A 21651-nucleotide genomic window follows, 5' to 3' on the forward strand; every position below is an offset into this window, starting at 1 on the left:
TACAGAGCACAACCAGTGTGTCTTTTGATATGTGGCTTTGATGGTATTGTCCTACTTGTTGACTAAGTCAATATTTAGAATAATTTACAAGTTAAATTGTTAATTGTCATTATTTTCCAAGAAAATATTCCTAACTTATTTTACGCAGATTTTTGTCCAATCAAATTCTCTCTAGAATGACATTTCTTAGTGACATAGTTCACCCAAAAATGAAGATAACTGAATCTTTCACTCAGTCTAGTGACTTTCCAAACCTGTATCATTTTCTTCCTGCTGCAAAACACAAATTATATTTTGAGAAATGTTTTAATGTTGCCCAATGTTGTTTGGTTACCAACATTCTTCAAAATATATTATTTGTGTTCGGCAGAAGAAAATCAAGCAGGTTTGGAATGACATGAGGGTGAGTAACCGACGAGAGTGTTCATTTTTGTGTGACCCATTCCTTTAATACCACCTGCAACCAACAAACAAATGTGAACTAAACTTAATCCCATTGGCTATTTACATGAAAGAATTGATCCCTTTAATATGTCCCTGCCAACCGTTTGGCTTCAACAGGAAATACATAAAAACAGCACAGAAAAGTGGACGTCAAATGATTACATAATGTTTTTAAATCCTAGGTTGCAGTATATGGTACACATAGTGTTTGTTTGTTTGTTTGCTTGCTTGCTTTCTGCTCGAGTGGTCACTCTTGAAACATTCTGTTGCTTTGGACAGAGCCCAAACTGCACTGAAAGTTGAGCCCTACATCTGTTCTTGCACTTCACAAAGATGAAAAAACATTCAATGCCCTTCAAAGCCCAAAAGAGTTATGAATATCCAAGAGAAACAACAAGTGCACAAATAAAGCTTCCCATTTAAACAGCAAATGCATACAGAGCTACTCAGGCTTTGCCCTGATATTTTAACTTTTAAGACAATCATTATACGGTTAGCTCAAACATTTATAACTGTTCAGACAGCTTGAAAAAAGCAACAACAGCAAAAACTCGCAGAGAACATTAGTTCATAGAGTAACATTAATGTGGGTGGATTATAGCCATTTACATTGTTGTGATGCAGTTTTGCTAAATAAAATATCTTCACTTACCATTATGTTTGAAGCGCTGTACTCGTTCTTGTCATTCAGGTGACAATGTCCATCATGAGGATGCACGAGTCCACCGAGCTTTCCGTCCAAAGCCAAGTGTGGGACATCATCAGTGGCAAACACCAGAAGATGATTTGCCTCCTTCCTCCAGCCAATCTTCTCCTGCCATGAGATCAAACTTTTTATTTCAACAATTTATATCTTGTCTTACAGCTTACAAGCAACATTATGATTATTAATATATTGTTGTGATTGTTGGTCAGCTAAATATTGCAGTTATATCCTATCTAGACGTAGTTGATGGATTCGTCATGTTACATAATAAGGGAAACTTTCAACAGCATATAATATTCCACATTAAGTAATATGTTTTTTTACTCCAAAAAAATTCATGTCAAACCACACAACTATTTAAAATGAACAGAGAAAACATTTGTTGTGTCTAATATCCTCAAAACAGACAAAATACTACTGGTGCTTTAGATGGCTCAATAACCGAAAACATGATATCACACATTTTAAAGAGCCAGTCTCAGCAAAACAACTAGAATAAGTGCTAGCACTGAAATAGCATGCATGCATAATGAATAAAAGGCAAGGCTCTGCTCTTTCATTCAGCACAAGCCACACAGTCTCCCTCAAACATCCTGTGATCCTGTCATTTCCACCTAAGCAAATATTTTTACAGTCCATGACATCATACAACATTTGTTGCTTTTCAGAGCGCCACCTGTATCGCATCTGAATAAGGATTACATAGCAAAGCACAAAAAAATAAGACATGCAATATCATGAGCCATAGTGTCCTTTCTAGAAAGATTTAAAGCGGCCGTATCTCAGACAGTTTCTGCATATCTCATGATAATCTTGAGTACTTAGAGAAAAGTATCGCACCCTTCAAATATCCGTAGAGTCTTTAGTTTGATCACATTTATAAAAGACAGATACAGCTGTACGATTATTTCCGAAAACATAGGACGCGTGTGGGAGGGACATCAGTTTCACTTACCGCATACGGTTCAAGTCCGGCATCTTTTATCGCTGGGACCGCCGTTCCATCTATCAGATTCAAACGATCTCCAAATCCAGCGTTACAGCCACCGTATATATAACATTCATCACCCAAATGCAGTGAACAAACAAATACAGCTGAACTTCGCGAACGTAGTGCTCTCACTCTCTCCTGCCCGCAAGTGAAAGTGACTTGTGTGCATGCTCCTTCTCCCGCTGTCCTTGGTTGAAGCGTGCCGCATGCTTTTCCGGGAGAATTGTCCAATAAGGGACTAAGAAAAGTTGCTACGAAACGGATTTTCATGCTCGAAAAAAACTTTCCGAAACCTGTATGAACGCTGGGGGAGTGTATCGAGCACAGAAATACTACGCCATACGTCCAACTAGTTTTTGACAAGTTGACCATGTCAAGCATGAGATGACAACACGTTTAACATCGTAAATAACTCAGAATGCATGAAACACCATTTGCACAGCCGCTTTAAAGAGAAGAAAAGGTCTTTCTTTAGCGAGCTGAGGGAGTCAAAGATGCTTAGTGATGAAGCAGCAGTATGCAAATGCTGACTGACAGCTTACCTTACACACAGCAGCCTGCAGAATGGCATCAAAACCCCCCTCCGGCGCGTCCCTGTTTCGTGAAACCATCTGCTTTTGCACTTCTTCATTGAAACGATCCACTTTGTCCGTAAGAGACAAGAGGTGACGGAAACCAAACGTGGGGACACAGTTCGGGAACAATTTGTATCTATAATAACAAAACCAAATTATGATTTTATAATAATCAGAAAACCTAAATTATTTTTGCAGAGATAATGAGCTTTATTATAGCTGAAAACAAACATTGAGATTCTACACATATATACAGTACATTGATACATACACACATACGTTTTGACTTGTGGCACAGTAAGCACTCATGTGGATTAAGTGCATAACCTACATGGTTACTGATGCATGATAGGCTGTAAAGCGCAATAATGGCTCTGCGACATCAGTCTGTTCTGGCACACTTTTAAAATATTACTATTTCTTTAGATCAACATGATAACCACAGGGATAACAACTAAACTAGACGCTTTCTGATTTAAAAGCAGTTTACTCTGATCTAAACTAGGGTTTTACCTTTTAGGTGTAACATAATTCTGTACAAAATTACTCTAGAATTATGACATATGCCAAGGGCTTTCAGAATCAAATCATTGATATTTTATTATAGGAAGGGGAAACATTTTTAGACACACATTCACTTCAACAGATGAGAGTTGCGTGTCCTGATCTTAAAAGGTAGTTGTTCCTTCAAATCAATTCTTTTCTGTGCATATCAAAGCGTGCTTACGGACAAAAGGTATTTAGTCATCAGGAAAGCCCATCACATACATGGGAGAATGTGAGAAACATCACCCAAGTGCTGAAATCTCTCGCTTACCCATTGCAAGGGTTGTCCTGGTACTTGGGGGCTGTGTAGGAGAAGGGTGATATGTTCTTATCCACAAAAGAGCCGAACCCAAGACGGAAGTTACTTGTGAGTTTCCTCATTTCTTCCGCCAGTTTGGTGCCCAGGTTGCGAATTGTGTCGAGATCATCCTTCATGGAGAGCGAGAGGTCCATCAAATAGTACAAATCAACAGGGTAGTCCTCCACAGGACGCACTTGTACCTCAAATGAGGTCTGGTCACCTTAGAGACAAGGGTTATGCAACTATTGGTTTGGAACAGTGACACGGTCAATTCAAAGTGTACGCACACAGCAAAATCGCCAGTGTTAAAAAAGGTCAGATTAACACTCACAGTGTTTATATAATCCACACTTTGAGAGTGTGGATTATATATACACTGTGCGTGTTAATTTGACCTTTTTTAACACTGGCGATTTTACTGTGCAGATATTAGAGATGCATACCAGGCCTTAAGCTGAGAGAGATCTTCTGTGGATATATCTGGACGACATCATACTGGGTCGACCCGGACTGCTTGGAACTTAGGGGTTTGCTCTTCAGGAGAGTTTTGCTACTCTTCGGATTCTCTATGAAAGGTGCATCACACCCTCTTTTGAGTAAATTCTGGCTAAAGTCACATCGTGAGGTGAGTGTTCTCGCTTGTCCAAAGTCCTGAATCAGGAAAAAGATCATTTTCAAGCTATGTGAGTAATTAAGCTGTAAAATAAACAAACCCACAAATGCAGAAAGGGAGATCAAAAGCTTTCAGCAATCTGTCAACATCCAGCTCGATATTATTAAAGTGTATTAGAATGACTAAGTAGAGATTTAGTCGACATAGACAGCAATTGAACACACCTATGATGTGATGTGACAGTTTAGTAGGTTTGAAACGACTAATATCAGAGAAGCGCGCGCACACACCTCTTGCGCGCACCAGGCGCAGCTCGGGTGAATGAGAAGACATTCCTCACAAGATGTGGCACTACCGCTCATACACACATTAAGACCTAAAAAAGAGAACATTCAAAACAGATCAAATCAAGAGTCATAAACTGGTATATATATATATAGGTATATATATGTATGCAAAAGTTCTGGAAGACTGAACTGCATTCACATTTAATTTATCACACGCTTTTATCCAAAGCCATCTATATTCCAGAGACGACGACACTGTGTAACACGATAAAGTATCAAAATCAAAAAAGCACAAACCAGGACAAAGATGTAGGTGAAAATTTCACATCCGTTCGTTTGTTCATTTGACTAGTAACAGTTACTTTTGATCTAAATAGAATAAGGTATTGCGCTTTTTAAAGTCAAATACAGATGTGCCAGTGTGTTTGCTAAGCACTGCAGGAACGAGTTTGCAAACTGAAATGCGTGTGTACTTACCTTTGACATTGTAAATAAATATTTCCAAGACTATGCAAGATAGAAGAGCTGGATGACGTGTGAATGGGCAAAGTTTCCACATCATTCCTTCCTTGCAAAAACCAACAATACCGCTCAACGTAAAGGAGGGTTTTATCCAAACATTTAGAAACAACTGAATGTATTCTAAATGGCAATCCTTACTCCTTCTCTCTACCCATCTCACCCACTTTGCAGCGGTAACTTACATACATGACTGAAGTGAATGTCCCCTGAACCTGGTAAACATACGAGTGAATCCGCACCAACTCGGAACAATAATCCGCACTTGAAGTTATTGTTACTGTCGTAACGTTACTCTGGTTGCTGCCTGTTGCAGTAGTTCAGACTGAATTGCTTCCATCATCAACAGGAGGCATTTTACATTTCGTAAGCAGTCTGTTTTATTTATACACAGTTAAAAATCAATCCTCCAGTTGTTTTCAGCATGGAAATTCAGTACTGGGTGCCTGCCGCGTCCCTCACTTTACTTTAAACTCCGCCCATAAGCAGATATGCTGGACGTTTCTTTCACCAACCCGTATTCCGACAATTCTCGCACCAGGATTGGCTAGTTCTAGAAGTTACTTCCAAACATCCGATTGGACAGCAAGCAAGACACTCATATCTATTTGTTCATATCAAATAATCAGGCGAAAGGGCGGGGCTTGCTGGAATATGAGTGGGAAAATAAAAACGCTGACTGGGGCTGTTCAACGACACTTTTTATGTTTGGTTAGAAAACTTCAGACTAGTTTTTAAACCTGTTAAATAAGTACATTTGTATAAGCCAGTAGAACTGATTGATGAAATGCGACAGTGGTTTCCAGTGGATTTAAGCAGCGGAATCAGCTGTCACGTGACCAGCACTAATAATAGTGGTGGGCGATACTGTAAAAATTAGTATCGATCAGATACCAAGTACATGCAGGGCCAGTATTGCCGATACCGATACCAATACTTTTTACTTTTAAAAAGCATTCACTTGAACTTACATTTACTTTCCTGTAAATGAAATGTCATGATTTATCAGATGAATGCATCATTAATATGCTAAATCTGAATACATTTTCATGACCACTAAAATATTTTGTGATTTGTGCTCTTAATGTGCCTGTAGGCTAATTAATCATGTAGATGTTAAAAGACTGGACATCATTTAAACCAAATAAATCTATTTATTTAGTTATTTATTCCTGTAATCGAATTTGCAAACATGAACTTTGCACCAAATTATTACTGGAAAATAGTAACAATAACAGATTAACAGAACAGAAAAACGATATTTAACAAAACAATTTCTCGTTATCCCAGTACTACTTCTCTAGCTTTAAAAAAAAACAAAGTGGACAAAATTATTACTCAAGAACAAAGATTTTAAAACTGCTTTTCAGTTTTTGTTCAGTGTTGTGTTTAGACAAAATAATAGAACAAATTAACACGTTTCCCTTTCATTACACTTTTTTAAGTGAATTTATAAACAAAGTGCACACTAATATTTAAGCACTTTATTTACTTTGTGTCTCAAACAATAAAATACTTTCAATCTTTGGCTTTTTACCCCCAAAGTCCCACTGCCATACATCGCATTTCGCAGTGTTTTTATTCACCGAGGTGAAAAACTCCACACGATGCTCCTCTTCTTTCGCCGGCCGCAGCAGCGTCTGCGGAATTGCGCTTGGCGCTGCTGAGTCACGTGATAGCGGACTACAAAACAAAGCAGGGCAGGGAGGAGCAACGTGTGCAAAACTAGGTGTATGGGAAATAGTTTTTCTTCATTATACAATTATTAGCTACATTAGTAAATAAATAAAATCAGTAGTAAAAACTAAAAACACATTAGTATCACTATTTTTATGTTAGGATCGATCCTTTTCGATACAACCTCAGTATCGATCCGCCCACCACTAACTAATAACACAGCCACCTGTCCCATAGAAAGAGCTGCAAGAGGAAGCGCTTCTCTTATGGAGCCAGAAATATGACAAAGCAATCTGAATTTGAATTTCGTAAATCTGAATTATTGACAAGTGTTTTTTAACAAAACTGAATATTAAATGGGAGTTAAAATAGTTTTGAATTAGATTTTGATTTCGAATTTGATTTTTTTTACTTGAATATTGAACATTTGAAATTTAACACAATTGCTTTTTTTTAAGGCAGAGTTTTATAGGCATGCATTTTCAAACAACATATTTTTTGCTCTGAATTCTTAGATTGCAAATATCCAGATATTTTTAAAATACAGCCTCACGTTTTCAAGATGAAGAAGAAATTCGGAACATCAAATTCAATTTTCTAAAATTCAAAACGCAGAAATTCAGATCGTACAGAAAGTAGGTCAGAGGTCGTCCACAGGGAAGAGTAGAAGATCTCGGAAAAGTCCAACGGAGCGCTTTGGCCACAATGGCCAGTTATTTGTTCTTATTATCCAATAAAACTCCAAACATGCTGTTTTGGAGAGTGGAACTTCTTACATTGCAATAAAAAGGATTTACATTTTTCAAATTGCGACCACGCCCACAAGACTACACGGGTTGATCGTTTGTTGTTGCTGCAGCATAGCCAAGCTCATACCGCTGCAATCTTAGGCCGCTGCCCGGGATGTGTGCGCTCACTGCCTGCGTTTTTACCTGCTATGCCTCCACTGTTTGCGCTCACTCCCAGCGTTTGCTGTTGGTGCTTTTACCCACAGTGTGCTTAGTGCACGCTCGCTGCTAGCTGCCCCACTATGCGCGCTGGCTACGAGCGTTTGTGGGTGCATATACATTTAATATATTAGACATGTATACAATTTTTATAAAGAACGTTTGTGGGTCTAAATATAGCCTACTTTGTCAACGCAAAATAAAAAAGCTATCAGTTTATGCGTTTTAGTGAATACAGTCTAAATGAAATAAAAATAAACACATTTTCTATCTACTATACAGTAGCCTGCAAAACGAACGCAGCAAAATGCACCTGGATATTAAGGTATGGCGTTTTCAGTCATATATTACTCAACATATTATTTATAGTAGGGCTGTGCAAAAATATCGATACATGTAACTATCGCAATATTTTTTTTCAATAGTGTATCGATAGTGATACCTCTACTATCGATATTTTTTTAAAATCATGTCATATACATACATACGGCCAAAAGTAAGTGGAAGCGAGCATGGCGAAAAATATAAGAACGCTTCGAGCTCTCAGAGCTGATGTGTTGGTGTACTCTGGTTATCAAAATAAGTAATGGAGTAATGAGTTATATAAAATAATACTGTTTGTAGGCTTCGCAAGTCATGACACAAGTCACTTGGCTACTGCAGTGCATTAGACATAAAGTTTATTAAGAAAAGTAACAAGGACATTTATTGTGCTTTCACGGATGTGACTCCAGCGCATTTACAGCACGGATGAAACAGGGGTTTTATACTGCCCATGTTCAGTGTTTTAACTGTAATCAGGGCTCGACATTAACGCTTTTCCGGGACAAGTAAATGTTTTGTATGGGCAAGTGAGAGAGAATTTTACTTACCCGACCGGACAAGTAACTTGAAAAAAGAACAGTGCGACATATATGTAGAATAATAAGAACATATGCATTAGCAGAGCTGCGTGTTTGTCGTCGTTGTGCTTGTTTGTGTGTGACAATAATCAATGGCGCACCGCACTGAGTACATGCGGACGCGGAATCCGGTTTTAAATGTCATCTGGCTGTTCTGGTGTCTGAGTGAATTATGTGCACAGTTTAACATACAACACGAGTGATGGTCGAGTATTTATCTGTGCTGCACCGTATGAGGATATGAACACATGAACTTCATCTCCAGAGTTGCTCTGAGAGTTTATTTTACGAGCGTTTTAGTGTTTGAGTGAAGCTATCTGCAAACAAGCGTCTTCCCGAAGACCCGTCAAAATAAAAGTCCCGTTAAATTGAACACTCAGACAAAAAATACTGTAGCGTACTATTGAAAATTGAAGTGCCCTTGTAGTAAATTGATAAACACTATATACTATAGTAAAGTTCAAAAACAATATAGTAGGAATTTTACTGCAGTTTACTATAGTAAATACTATAGTAACCTACAGTAATTTATGTGGACAAATATACCACTATTGTATAGTAAAAAAGGAAAAACACAAAACTTAGAAATATTAAAACAAATTTAGGTAATCTAAAAATGATACGGCCCTAATTTATCCATCTGTATGTAACATTAATGTCTTTTGTCAGTTATCTGCCTATTCATGATGAACTACACTTGCACATTTCTGCCTGTGCTACCAAACTTTAAACCTCTCTAGCACCAGTGCTATGTGCAAAAAAAGTTAATTTACAGGCTTAACACTAATAATAATTACTGCTTGCCTTTGTTTTATAGCAGTCACGGAGAGTAGGCCTATAACCAAATTCAGGCAGCCAAAGCGGACACTAGTTAATATGCTTAGAAGCAAACTTGACCAATCTAAATCCGAAACAATTATATTGATTATATTATATTATAATTCAAATGAAATATCATTTTTTTTATCTTTGGACAAGTAATTTTTGTACTCTGACAAGTGAATGTCAAATTTACTTGTCCGAAGGACAACCACATGACAATGCTTAATGTCAAGCCCTGTGTAATGCACCACAACAGCCAATTGACTTGCGTGAGCCGCCTTATTCCCCTGTGCAACCCACTTGAGGGGCGCAATCCACAGTTTGAGAACCCAAACCTCTGATCTAAAGGTCCATGCATCGCACATCATAGCCACTCTGCAGAGGTAAGGGATGTTTTTACACTTATCCTTACAGAAAACCCCCGGTGGTGCACAGCATGTTGTATTTCTAGCTCTACTTTTGACATTTTCTATTGAAAGTATTGCAATATATCGCAAATATGTATCGTATCGAAATAGCAATATATTGTATCGTGACCCATCTATCGTGATATGTATCGTATCGGGAGGCACTTGCCAATACACAGCCCTAATTTATAGTGAACTATATCCACAACAAACTTACATTATATCCTGAGGAATAAATGCTCTCTTGTTATCATTATCAAAATGTTTAATCTGCATGAAACAGAAAGTGCATAACCATACAAAAACACGAACATCATGGTTGCTTTACTGACAAAACGGGAATATAACATAGATCGATAGATTTGTTGGTTCAGCAGAACGTCCAGTCGTTGAATGTGTGGTGTAGGTCTGGCACAGCAGTTAGGTGTGTGCTCCTTTCTGACTGACAAAGACTGGAATCGGCTCTAGTCATAAGAAAAAATCTTTACGTGTGTTGTGTCCAGATTGTTTCAGCTGGTCGTTAAATGTGTCCTGGATCAAAGTTATAGCATTTCAATACTATTACACACTATTTTTTTATTACAAAAGTTATTATTTCAGTCTGTAGCTTACATAGTTTATTCATTTTCTCTCTATTGTAGCATTAACTGTTATATATAACTTTTATTGCAGCGTGCCACGTACTTCATTAAGCGGGTTTCCATCACTCTGGTTTTATTCGCATTTTGAAGTTTCGCATCAGAAAAGAGTGATGGAAACACCAAATTTCGAATTAAAAACCCTTAATTCGCAAAAAGTTTTTACGCTCGCTTGAAGTGGTTTTTCAGTTTTGCAAAAAAGGGTTAATGCGAATAATGGGAGATGGAAACGCATTTGCCGAATAAATTCCCCCAAAAAGTCACGTAACTGCACTATGAGACGGTGTAACCTGACTAACCAGAGAACTGATCTTGTTACACAGCATGAGAAATGTTGTTACGGTCATTCTTAAATGCCTGAGCAAAGTCGTCAAAGTATTTCTGTAATTGCCTCTTAGAACTGTCACGACTGTATCCCAAACAGCAGACATCCACAAAAGCACCGCATTTATTGTGTTTCGTAATCGTCTGCTTGCGCAAGTATTATTCTATATGAAAATCATTATATTCAGTGGCTTCTCTTACTTTTCTTACTGATATTTAGTGGCAGTTTATTAGGAAGTGACGGTTGACTATTTGGATGGAAACGGTGCTTATTCGAAAATGTTTTATGCGATATTCCAATTTTGCGCATAAGCTAAATTCGCAAGCGTTTGGAGTGGAAATCGACCCGTGCGGTCATTGGAGTTAGAAAATGAAATTACTTTGATTAATGACTAAGTGACTGGAAACGCCAATACCTTAATATCCAGGTGCATTTTGCTGCGTTCGTTTTGCAGGCTACTGTATAGTAGATAGAAAATGTGTTTATTTTTATTTCATTTAGACTGTATTCACTAAAACGCATAAACTGATAGCTTTTTTATTTTGCGTTGACAAAGTAGGCTATATTTAGCTTAAGATGGAGGTGTGTTCGTTTGCTAAATGAAAATCTTTTTGTTTTAATTGTACCTCATTGCTACTTGTACTTCATATAAATAAATGAATAAATACAAAACTGCAGTCTTTTCAAAAAAATAATAGAAATCAATAGCTATATTTCTCCTCATTCTCTATCTCATTGTTTGTCTGTGTTCAGTCTTTAGCTGTGAATACTCCATATACAATACTGCCTGGGCATTGTCAGCCATTATGATCAAATTCCATTCATAATATAGTGAAAATAAGATTTGATTAAACATGATTAATGTTTACAGACTGGCATGCTGGCTGCACTGACAAAAAAATTCCTTTAGCCAAAGAATAGACAACAGTACTATTACACACTATTTTTTATTAAAGTTTTTATTTCAGTCTAAATGCAGTCTGTAGCTTACATAGTTTATTCATTTTCTCTCTATTGTAGCATTAAATGTTTACATAACTTTTATTGCAGCGTGCCACGTATGTCATTGACTTTGCAGGACCCACAAACGTTCTTTATAAAAATTGTATACATGTCTAATATATTAAATGTATATGCACCCACAAACGCTCGAGCCAGCGCGCATAGTGGGGCAGCTAGCAGCGAGCGTGCACTAAGCACACTGTGGGTAAAAGCACCAACAGCAAACGCTGGGAGTGAGCGCAAACAGTGGAGGCACAGCAGGCAAAAACGCAGGCAGTGAGCGCACACATCCCGGGCAGCTGCCTAAGATTGCAGCGGTATGAGCTTGGCTATGCTGCAGCAACAACAAACGATCAACCCGTGTAGTCTTGTGGGCGTGGTCGCAATTTGAAAAATGTAAATCCTTTTTATTGCAATGTAAGAAGTTCCACTCTCCAAAACAGCATGTTTGGAGTTTGATTGGATAATAAGAAAAATAACTGGCCATTGTGGCCAAAGCGCTCCGTTTGACTTTTCCGAGATCTTCTACTCTTCCCTGTGGACGACCTCTGACCTACTTTCTGTACGATCTGAATTTCTGCGTTTTGAATTTTAGAAAATTGAATTTGATGTTCCGAATTTCTTCTTCATCTTGAAAACGTGAGGCTGTATTAAAAAAAAACTGGATATTTGCAATCTAAGAATTCAGAGCAAAAAATATGTTGTTTGAAAATGCATGCCTATAAAACTCTGCCTTAAAAAAAAAGCAATTGTGTTAAATTTCAAATGTTCAATATTCAAGTAAAAAAAAATCAAATTCGAAATCAAAATCCAATTCAAAACTATTTTAACTCCCATATAATATTCAGTTTTGTTAAAAAACACTTGTCAATAATTCAGATTTACGAAATTCAAATTCAGATTGTTTTGTCATATTTCTGGCTCCATATCTCTTAGCTGATAGACGTTTGTTGGTTTTAGAAGTGATGTGTAGGGAGTCCATCTACCATTTGTTGTTAGCAGAAGACTTATAAAGACATTTCACAGTTCACAGACAAGGTTTCCAGACTAAAATGAATTTTGAGCCGTCTCAACTGACATATCTTAAAATATTCCAGTGTCAAGGTTTTTTTTCGAAGGCATTTTAATAAAGCGACTTAAATAGCCTAAATTAACTAAGGCATAGTCCTGGGTTAGGCTAAGCATTGTCTGTGAAACCGGGCCAAACAGTGCTGGAAATACCATGTCTACACCGGACGTGACACGGCGCGATGCGACAATAGAATGCATTAGAACCATTATAATTTAAAATTTTGTCCACAATGAATGCGACAATCTCATTAGAACAAGCCGTGTGTGGTGTCGTATCGCGCAGCGTCCGGTGGACACAGTTAAGAGAGATCCTCTAGGGCAGGGGTCACCAACTAGCGGACCGCGAGATGCATCCGTCCGGACCTCAAAGCCTTTTGACGTAATAAATAAATGAACGCCTAACAATATTTTCTAATGCAATCAAATTTATACCAGGCACATCAAAGTCCGCTCAGTAGCAGTTTGGGTCCTACGGCGCCAAGGACAGTTAACATATGCGCACTGTTGCTACGTTCAGACGTCGATGAGTGAAGAAAGCCGAGACAGACTCACTGCACACAGATGTAACTGAAAAACAATGTCTTTTTCAAAAGTTAGAAAAGTTGACGCTGAAAACCATGTTTTCCGAGATGAATGGGTCGATAGATTTGCATTTATTGTTCCTGCATCGACATGCACGAGGCCGGTTTGTCTCGTTTGCTCGGAGTCTGTTGCGGTTGTCAAAAGTGGAAACGTTAAACGGCATTATGAAACTTGCCCGCAGCAGTCCGAGGTAAGGACACGGAAATATATTAGCTAAAAGCCCAGTAGTAGCGATCTACACGGGTCCTTCCTCCCTCACTTACCGCCCAACAACATATGAATGTTCACTAAGAATACAGTCGATCTTAGGAAAACATAAAAAGCCCTTTACTGATGGTAAAATAGTAAGAGTGCACGGAGGCTGCGTGTGAAACACTTTTAGACATGAACTAAAAGAAAATATTAAACAACCCCCCCCCTTAAGCTGCAACAGCCACAAGAAGAGCTGAAATGTTATCAGAGGACGATCAGTCACAACACTTTAGTTTTCTTTTAAAGTTGTTAATGTTGAAATGAATGTATGTTCAGTGCAGGTTTAGAGATGAGGGCATTTTGCACATTTTCCTTCATTATATTGTTGCAGACATTGTAATGCCGTCTTATAGATATGAAAAGACATGTTTATTTCTTTGGTCTGCCAAAAACCATCAATTAATGTTTTTTGGTATTTAATTATCCGGACCTCGGCTGGTAAGGAGGGTTCGTTTACTGGACCTCAAGCGATTGAAGAAGTTGAAGACTCCTGTTCTAGGGGGACCCCATTTGGGAACATTTATTTTTTATTCAAACAAAGCAGAAAATCATACTATATATATATTAAATTTGCAGTGGATTTGGAGGCTATTATGTGGATAAAGATGGAAATCCTCAACATTTCATTCACCCCTTGAACCTTTTATATAAGACATTTATATAACTCTGATTTTACATTCAACAATGTGCAACTCTGCAACTGTATAACATTAAAAGAAACTTACAAACAGGCCTAAAAAGGAACTGACAACTGAACACCAGTCATACTGGTCAAGTAACTGTCTACAAGGCCTTAACAGCTGCTCAAAGTTTTACAAACTCAAACACACTTGGAGGAACATTCCTGTGTAATAAGCTTAGAAGTCATATCCACTATAGCACTCAAAGTAAAACCTCTAAGGGTGCCTTGATTCATGTGCTGCAGTTTTAACATGGCATCAACAATCCTCTGACGGTCCATGTCTGGATGGCGCTCTAATAGCTGGAACATGATTGTATTAAAGCTTCCTGTGTCGGCATTGCGCTGTGGCACACAGGTACCGGAGGCTGTGGGTGAGTCACATACCTTGGTCAACCTGTCAACACTACAGCGTGGTCCCTAAGACAAAGAATATAAATGATTATTGGTCAGAACAGAATTGTAACAATTCAATGTCATTTGACTTTAACCCACATCAAAATATGCAAGGTAACTTTTAAAAAAGTCTAGAGCTTCACACTAACTCTAGCTGATGCACCCTTGGTTCTCAGTCTATTCACTTCTGTTTTACTGGTTTCTACAGTGTCGTGAGGCTGATCATTTAATTTAGGATGAGCTGAGGTAGGCCCACACAGTTGTTGTACACAAAGTGTGTGTCCTTGGAGGGTGCAACCATTTAGATCTTTAACAGCTGCCTTGGCATCACTGGCGCTGTTGAGGTAAACAATGGCAGTCCTAAGAAGGCAAAGACATGATTACAGTTCAATAGTGATTTACAGACAAACTTCAATATTCTAAATTAATACAAAATATATAATAATTACATCCATTGCTGTCAATTTATTACATCTTTGACAGTTTGGGTGTGGTTCCAGCTTTTCATTCTTACTGTACATTTTAAGTGTGAAAGCTGCATAGGCGTAATTTGCGGGTGGATGGGTGGGTCATGTCCCCACCACTTTTTGCCAAAGTCAATTTTGTCCCCACCACTTATTGTAAGAAATAAAAAATACGGAGCGTCTATTTACCGTGCAAGTAGCCCGCTAAGCAGAGGCTATGTATACTAACTCCGCCCATCAGTTTCAGATTGGAATAGACAAAGTGTAAGAAAGGCACATGAAACTTAACTGCTCCGGTGGCGTAGTGCTTAAAGCAAGTGTTACCTGATTTATGTCGTCGTGGGTTCGCAACTGCTGTTTGCTGAACTTTTTCCCTATCACATATCAGATTGTAAAGGTATTTATTTTTAATAAAATTATGAAAATATTTGAAAATGGCTGTTCAAGTCATACATGTACCAAACATTTTGCGCTTAATTGCACTTTGGTGCTATATATTCGTCCTTATTGTTCTCGACATGCGGTTGCTATCGTCTATTGCAAGATTAATTACATTTTGATATTTGATAGAAAACTCCAATAAATGGAAAAAGTCACAACTTTGTAGTTTCATGAGTTCAAAACAAAATTTAGAAAGTTTGTTGTATATTTGTAGCCTATCAGGCAATGCCCGTAGTAATTAGTGAAAATAAGATTTTTTAAAGATATTATTTTCCATCCGTTTCCCCTGTATACTTGAATGTTTGTCCTTATTAGCAGGGGGTTGTCAAACACCAAATTCTTAACATGGGGAAAACACACATTCGTTTCAGTAGTTTTTTGTTTCATCACGAATTAATACGTTTAATTACGTACGGCAACAGCCATTATTACATATAATAAAGCACAACATGCTTTAAATTATATATTGATGAAAACATGATATAGTTTAAAAACAAATGGAAGCAGATCTGATATGTGATGTGAAAATTTAGAATAGTGAGATCAGCGGATTTGAACCTGCTTCACGGCAGTGTCAATATTAATTGTCATGCGTCTTTCGCACTAACGTTACGCCACTGAAGCCATCGATAAAACGGCGCAGTTTTTATACTGTTTTCAAGAGGAGTCACCTACATGTTTCGCGCTTGTGACGTCCATGAATATTCCCAAAGAGTTCTTACAGAAACAATTTATTAAAGTATTGTTTGTGTCGTCTTTGTCCCCACCACTTTTCAAAACAAAGTTACGCCACTGGCAAGCTGATTGTAAACATACTAGTTCAGCAAGAAATAAACCTTTAGTGTCAAAATAAAAACTTGTTGGCCTGCTGGTTTATATAATCCACACAATAAATAGTCACACAGTTGATAAAAATTTACAAAGATTTTTTTAGTAGAGAGCAAAATTTGTACTTTTTTATCCGGCAAATATATGATAACAATGTGAATAACCCAAATAGATTCAGAGGACGCAAGATATATATTTCCTTAACACACAGTATAATATAGAATACAAAATGTGCACAGAAATGCATAAATGTGCATTGAGGGTGTGGAGTAATATTCTGAAACGATTTAGTTTTAGGATACAATGGCATTAATAAAGCAATTTACAAAAAATAAAAGAGAACTCTTACATGATACTGTTTTTGAAAGTGGAGATGCGGACACCTGTGGCATTATACTTCTCAAACCAAATCAGCATCTCCTGCTACAAAAATATAACATTGACTGGCTTTTGCTGACCCCTAGAGGCTATCATTAACTAAAACAGTTACATTCACACATATAATGAATGGTACCTTACCTCAGTAACATTTCTTGGCAAGCAGGTAACACACAAAAGGGAGCTATGATGCGAGTTCTCCTGATCAGTCCCTGTGAAATAGTACCAATGATCACAAAATAATCTGCCACATAAAATAAAGTCCTTCTGCAACACCAAGTCTAGTAACATCACACAGATTACCCAAACCAGACTGTCAAAAGCCATTACTGGTTTTCAAATAACAAGTTAAATATCTCATTGTTTTTATTGAACACCTTTTTGCTCCATTTTGTGTATCATATTTTCTCTCCCCTCCTTCTGTTTCTCCATATTTCCATCCTGAAGTTCCTCCTCAGCATCAAACCATGCTTCACTTCCATTAAGATCCTTTATGGCACCTAGCAAGGTATAAAGAACATTGTTTCATAATTCCTGCGTTTTGTCCTTAACATCAACATTAACATCATTAATCTTACTGGAGTTTCCATGATGCTTGTTAGAAGGTACTGCAGTTTTGCTTCTGTTGCTGCTGTCAACATTTGGTTCATCCTATTCAGTTGAAGCAAGGACAAACACAGTCGGAATGTGACTGACTTCAATTATCAAAATAGTTATCACAATAATCAAATAAATAACAGTATTCAGGGCCCAAAATGGTGCACCACATGACACCTATGGAGCAGCGGCTAATCACATGAAAAATATGGACTTGGTCGAATTTGAGATTTTCATAAAAATAAATACATTTCCCTCGTCTTGCGATCCCAATACTCCAAGTCATAATTAAACATCTAAAATGATCTTTATTTGTCTACGTTTTCTGAGCAGTGCACCTTCCTAAGTCTTTCCTAATAGACCAATATGGAGTCGACGTCACGGTTACGTCACTGCCAGCGGTGCGCGCATACTGGTGGCAGAAAAACAGTAGAAACAAAGCAGCAATGAATGAAACGTAGGAGACAATTCCTTCAAAAATGTGTTTTTGTGTTATTGAATTTCAGTATAGGAATGGCAAAAATGATGGTATTATTTCCTATGGAATACCGTCGTTGAATATGACATTTTAAGCTAAACAAGCCATTAAACGAACAGGCTGGACTGAAGAAATCATCCAGAATACTCATTTCTCTGTGTTTATTTTATTTCAGGTAAGGTTTTCTATACTGTTTATCACACACAAATGCAAAATAAATTATGTAACATTAGTTAAGAATGATAATTTAGATGCTTTCTGCCACCAGTTAGGCTCCGCCCACAGAATCACGTCACACTGTTTGCAAACAAAAAAAAAATTGGTCTCTATACAAAGGAGGCTGCGTGTCCATCGGAAGCAAAGCACTTGCGTGTCTGACGTTTTGGTTTCGGTTTTAAAACAGGCAAGGTTGAGAAAAAGTGCAGGACTTATGTTAAAACAGTTATTAAGAGAGATAAAGTGCAGGGCCTGATTGATGCGAGTTATAAAAAGAGTTATGAGCTTTCATAAAAAAGAAAGTTCAAAAAGCCGATACAAGCAATACAGAAGTAATCAGAGCGGCTCCTGGCAACATATTAATGTATTATGAAGCGAATTGATCAGTCTCTAAAAGAATTTGTAAACTCTTTGTCCCTTTCAGCAATGCGTGATTTCTGGTTGGCCCAAGGACCAAAAAAAAGGACGATGCTGTTCTCTTGATTCTGGTTGGACCAAGGACCAAAAAAAGACGATGCCGAGTCTGGTTGGCCAACAACCAAAAAAAGACGACACTGTTAGCCGTTATCTCGAATCTGGTGTGGCCAAACGAATCCAGGTGCTGGACCAAAGACGTTTCAGACGCTCGAGAGTAGACACCAAACCCCCCCAACGGAAAAAACTCTTTGCGGGTATGTTTGGATGAAAGCATCAGCCAAATGCATGCGTGTACATTCGTTTTTTTTAAATAATGCAAAAATTGTGAATTACCTGAATGTCTACAATGTTCTGACACAGAGGTGCGCTCGTCCCTTTATCTTTTCCATCCAACGCATGGCAATTTGCAACGGTACTGCACAAAATGAGAGAATATTGTGCATTTATGAAAATGTTATGAAAATCATTTTTAAGATCTCAGAGATATCATACCTTTCTAGGCAGTCAAGTGAGCCTAAATGGGCCTCAAGCACCTACAATGAGACATTATAAATTTCATCCTACATTCACAGATATACTTCTAAATCTTCCAATGTTTAAGTTCTGTCATACCGATGTTGGGCTGTAGTTTGTCCCTGTAGTTATCATCTTTTGAGAGTCTACTGACAGAGGCTTCAGATCATCTAGGGGAGTGCCAGCTAGAAGCTGTCTCATCATGTCATGGTAATCTTTCTCTAGTGCCTTCAGAGTTTCTGCTATGATGTCAGGCAGAGGATCAGTCCTGAGGAACATACAAAAACTGCTATTCAATGAAAAGACAGAATGCTTCATTTAACTTTACATAAAAGCAGGTAAACTCTGTCATTGTCTCAGACACAACTATAAACAATTTGTATGTTGTTTTTTGCACAGCACAGTGTAAAAGGAGCACAACACTGACTTAAAGGTCCAGTGTATGAAATTTAGCAGCATCTAGCGGTGAGGTTTTGAATTGCAACCAACGGCTCACTCAACTGCTTTCGAAGCACTACGGCGCCTGATGCTGACAAAGATGTCGTCATGTTCTCACTTCTTTGCCAAAGGAGATAATGTTTTTACGAAACGCGCACAGTAGAGCTATTTGTCCGTTTAGGACTACTGTAGAAGCAACATGGCGAGTTATATTTAGATAGAAATAGCTCATTCTAAGGGAATAAAAACATAAAGCTTCATTATGTAAGGAGTTTATACACCTCTGAAGACATAGTTATGTATATTATAGTGTTATCAAAAGTCCCAGTACTTTGGGTCCAAGTCGGTACCTAAAAATAAAAAAGTTGGCGGTACCTAATTTTCATAAGACCCGGTACCACCAACGTACCGGGTCAACCGGCCACTGATGGGCTGTCTGACAGATTGTCAGTCGGAAACTTTTTATAGATGCAATATAACGTGATGAGGGGATTTGCGAGGCTCCGATCCACAAGAGATGCGCACAGAAATGCTTCAGATTTAAGCAATATCACCTTTTCTGGTGAAAGGAGGAAACATCCGGATTTATTTGAACGAGTTCAAGCGGTAAGTTTCTAATTTTGTTAGCGGTTGCATTATGAGTCTTGTATCATATGTTAAGTTAAAGGTTCAATTAAAATAAATGTCCCTGTTTGCGTGTTAATTTGTTAGCGCCAATGCTAATCCAGTCAAGTGTCCTTATTAACCATTAAATGCTTTTATAACTGCAATGGGGTAAAATAAATTGGAGGACATGATGGGGTTTACAGTACTTATTTTACATATCCGAAATCTATGTGCTAGAAAACAACAGTTGTATGACTAGAAATGTGTATGTTGTTAATATCATTAAGACAGAAAAAATATATTCTTGGATAGATAACTGAAATGAAATCATTTCATTTGCATTTATTATTTTAATATACAGTTACCTTAATGCAAGTAATCTTGTGTAAATGCAGTATAAAAACTGAGGTTTGTTCTAATTTGAATACGCATGTATGTTCATTCAGTTGCGTTATACTGAAGTTTATTTTATTTGTCTAACAGCAGCAAACTGAGGAGGATGTTCAGCATGTGATGCGATAAACATGAAAGACCCCAGTGAGCACACAACAGTTTCAGCAACAATTATCTTGTATACTTCATGTACACAAAACTGCAATGCTTTTTATACATTTATATTAACAATGACCTTTATTAATAAAATTGTTTTTTAATTAGCATGTACTGGTGTTTTTATTTGGTACCGAAATTGGAACCGAGATCCATGGAATTTGTCTGGTATTAGTACAGACTACAGAAATTTTGGATCCGTGACAACACTAGTATATTATACGGGTGTGACAAGATCTCGTAGCATGAGACAAGTCGGATCTACACAATATCCTCATGCATGATGGGGTGTTGGACTCGAAATTGCGAGCATTTTAATCGCATAATACGCTCCCTAAATTTAACCCGTGTGACCTTAAAATATATTTTTGGGAGTGCACATTTGCAGTATTTTAAATACATTCACAGGCAAACCTCTTCAAAAACAGATCATCGGTCTCTTACTTATGTGCAATGTAAACATAAAACATCATATGTTTGTGTAGTTTTAACTGTTTCTCTGAAGGCTATGAGGGTTCTGTCAGCATTGTCATATGGCCACGGGCAGTCGAGCACTATGCAAAAGCATAAAGAAAACAGCCACAGCTCTTTACTAAAAGCTGCACCTTTTAAGAAAACAAAGCATTTTTTGTTGCAATTACTGCTTGTCAGTTGAGTTTGTGACAAAACATTTTGCAGTATTTACATATTGTTATTTACTGCATAATATAGTTTATTAAAATAGAAGTCTAATTTGTTTCATAAAGTACAATTTGATTTTATAATGACTAGATTTTTTGCATTTTGTGTTTTAAGGTGAATAAAAGACTAGTTTTCCCTATATATTTCATAATTAAGGATTTCTTTAAAAAAAATCTTGTCTCGTCTCGTTCTTGTGAACCCAGTCTCGTGTATCGTCTCGTCACACCCCTAGTATATTATATTGCATTCCTGTCAATAGATCCTCCAAAAAATTGCACATTGAACATTTAAGTTTCAGGGTTTCAAAACCTCACGTCGAAACTGGTGACGATTTCCTTAAAGGGGGGATGAATATTTAAGCAG

The 21651-nt window shown here is 37.6% G+C and overlaps 2 protein-coding genes across 3 annotated transcripts in view; both read right to left on the bottom strand.

The window, feature by feature from the left end:
• The window catches only part of itgb5 (integrin, beta 5), a 42283-nt gene extending 36826 nt beyond the window's left edge, over positions 1-5457 (bottom strand). The window contains exons 1-7 of the mRNA XM_057335665.1: positions 5168-5457; positions 4941-5031; positions 4467-4552; positions 4007-4214; positions 3534-3783; positions 2684-2852; positions 1097-1258 (exon numbers count right to left, since the gene is read on the bottom strand). Of these exons, the coding sequence (XP_057191648.1) occupies positions 1097-1258; positions 2684-2852; positions 3534-3783; positions 4007-4214; positions 4467-4552; positions 4941-5031; positions 5168-5173 (972 nt within the window). The 5' untranslated portion in view covers positions 5174-5457. The remainder of the gene's footprint in view (positions 1-1096; positions 1259-2683; positions 2853-3533; positions 3784-4006; positions 4215-4466; positions 4553-4940; positions 5032-5167) is intronic.
• An 8731-nt stretch (positions 5458-14188) lies between these two features.
• rbm44 (RNA binding motif protein 44) overlaps positions 14189-21651 on the bottom strand; it is a 30418-nt gene continuing 22955 nt past the window's right edge. For both annotated transcript variants that reach the window (XM_057336248.1, XM_057336247.1), the window contains exons 10-18: positions 19114-19282; positions 18994-19034; positions 18835-18916; positions 17372-17444; positions 17171-17293; positions 16935-17005; positions 16765-16838; positions 14832-15042; positions 14189-14706 (exon numbers count right to left, since the gene is read on the bottom strand). In XM_057336248.1, the coding sequence (XP_057192231.1) occupies positions 14428-14706; positions 14832-15042; positions 16765-16838; positions 16935-17005; positions 17171-17293; positions 17372-17444; positions 18835-18916; positions 18994-19034; positions 19114-19282 (1123 nt within the window). In that variant the 3' untranslated portion in view covers positions 14189-14427. The remainder of the gene's footprint in view (positions 14707-14831; positions 15043-16764; positions 16839-16934; positions 17006-17170; positions 17294-17371; positions 17445-18834; positions 18917-18993; positions 19035-19113; positions 19283-21651) is intronic.

The sequence above is a fragment of the Triplophysa rosa genome, linkage group LG6 (assembly GCF_024868665.1).
Source record: "Triplophysa rosa linkage group LG6, Trosa_1v2, whole genome shotgun sequence".
Lineage (NCBI taxonomy): Eukaryota > Metazoa > Chordata > Actinopteri > Cypriniformes > Nemacheilidae > Triplophysa > Triplophysa rosa.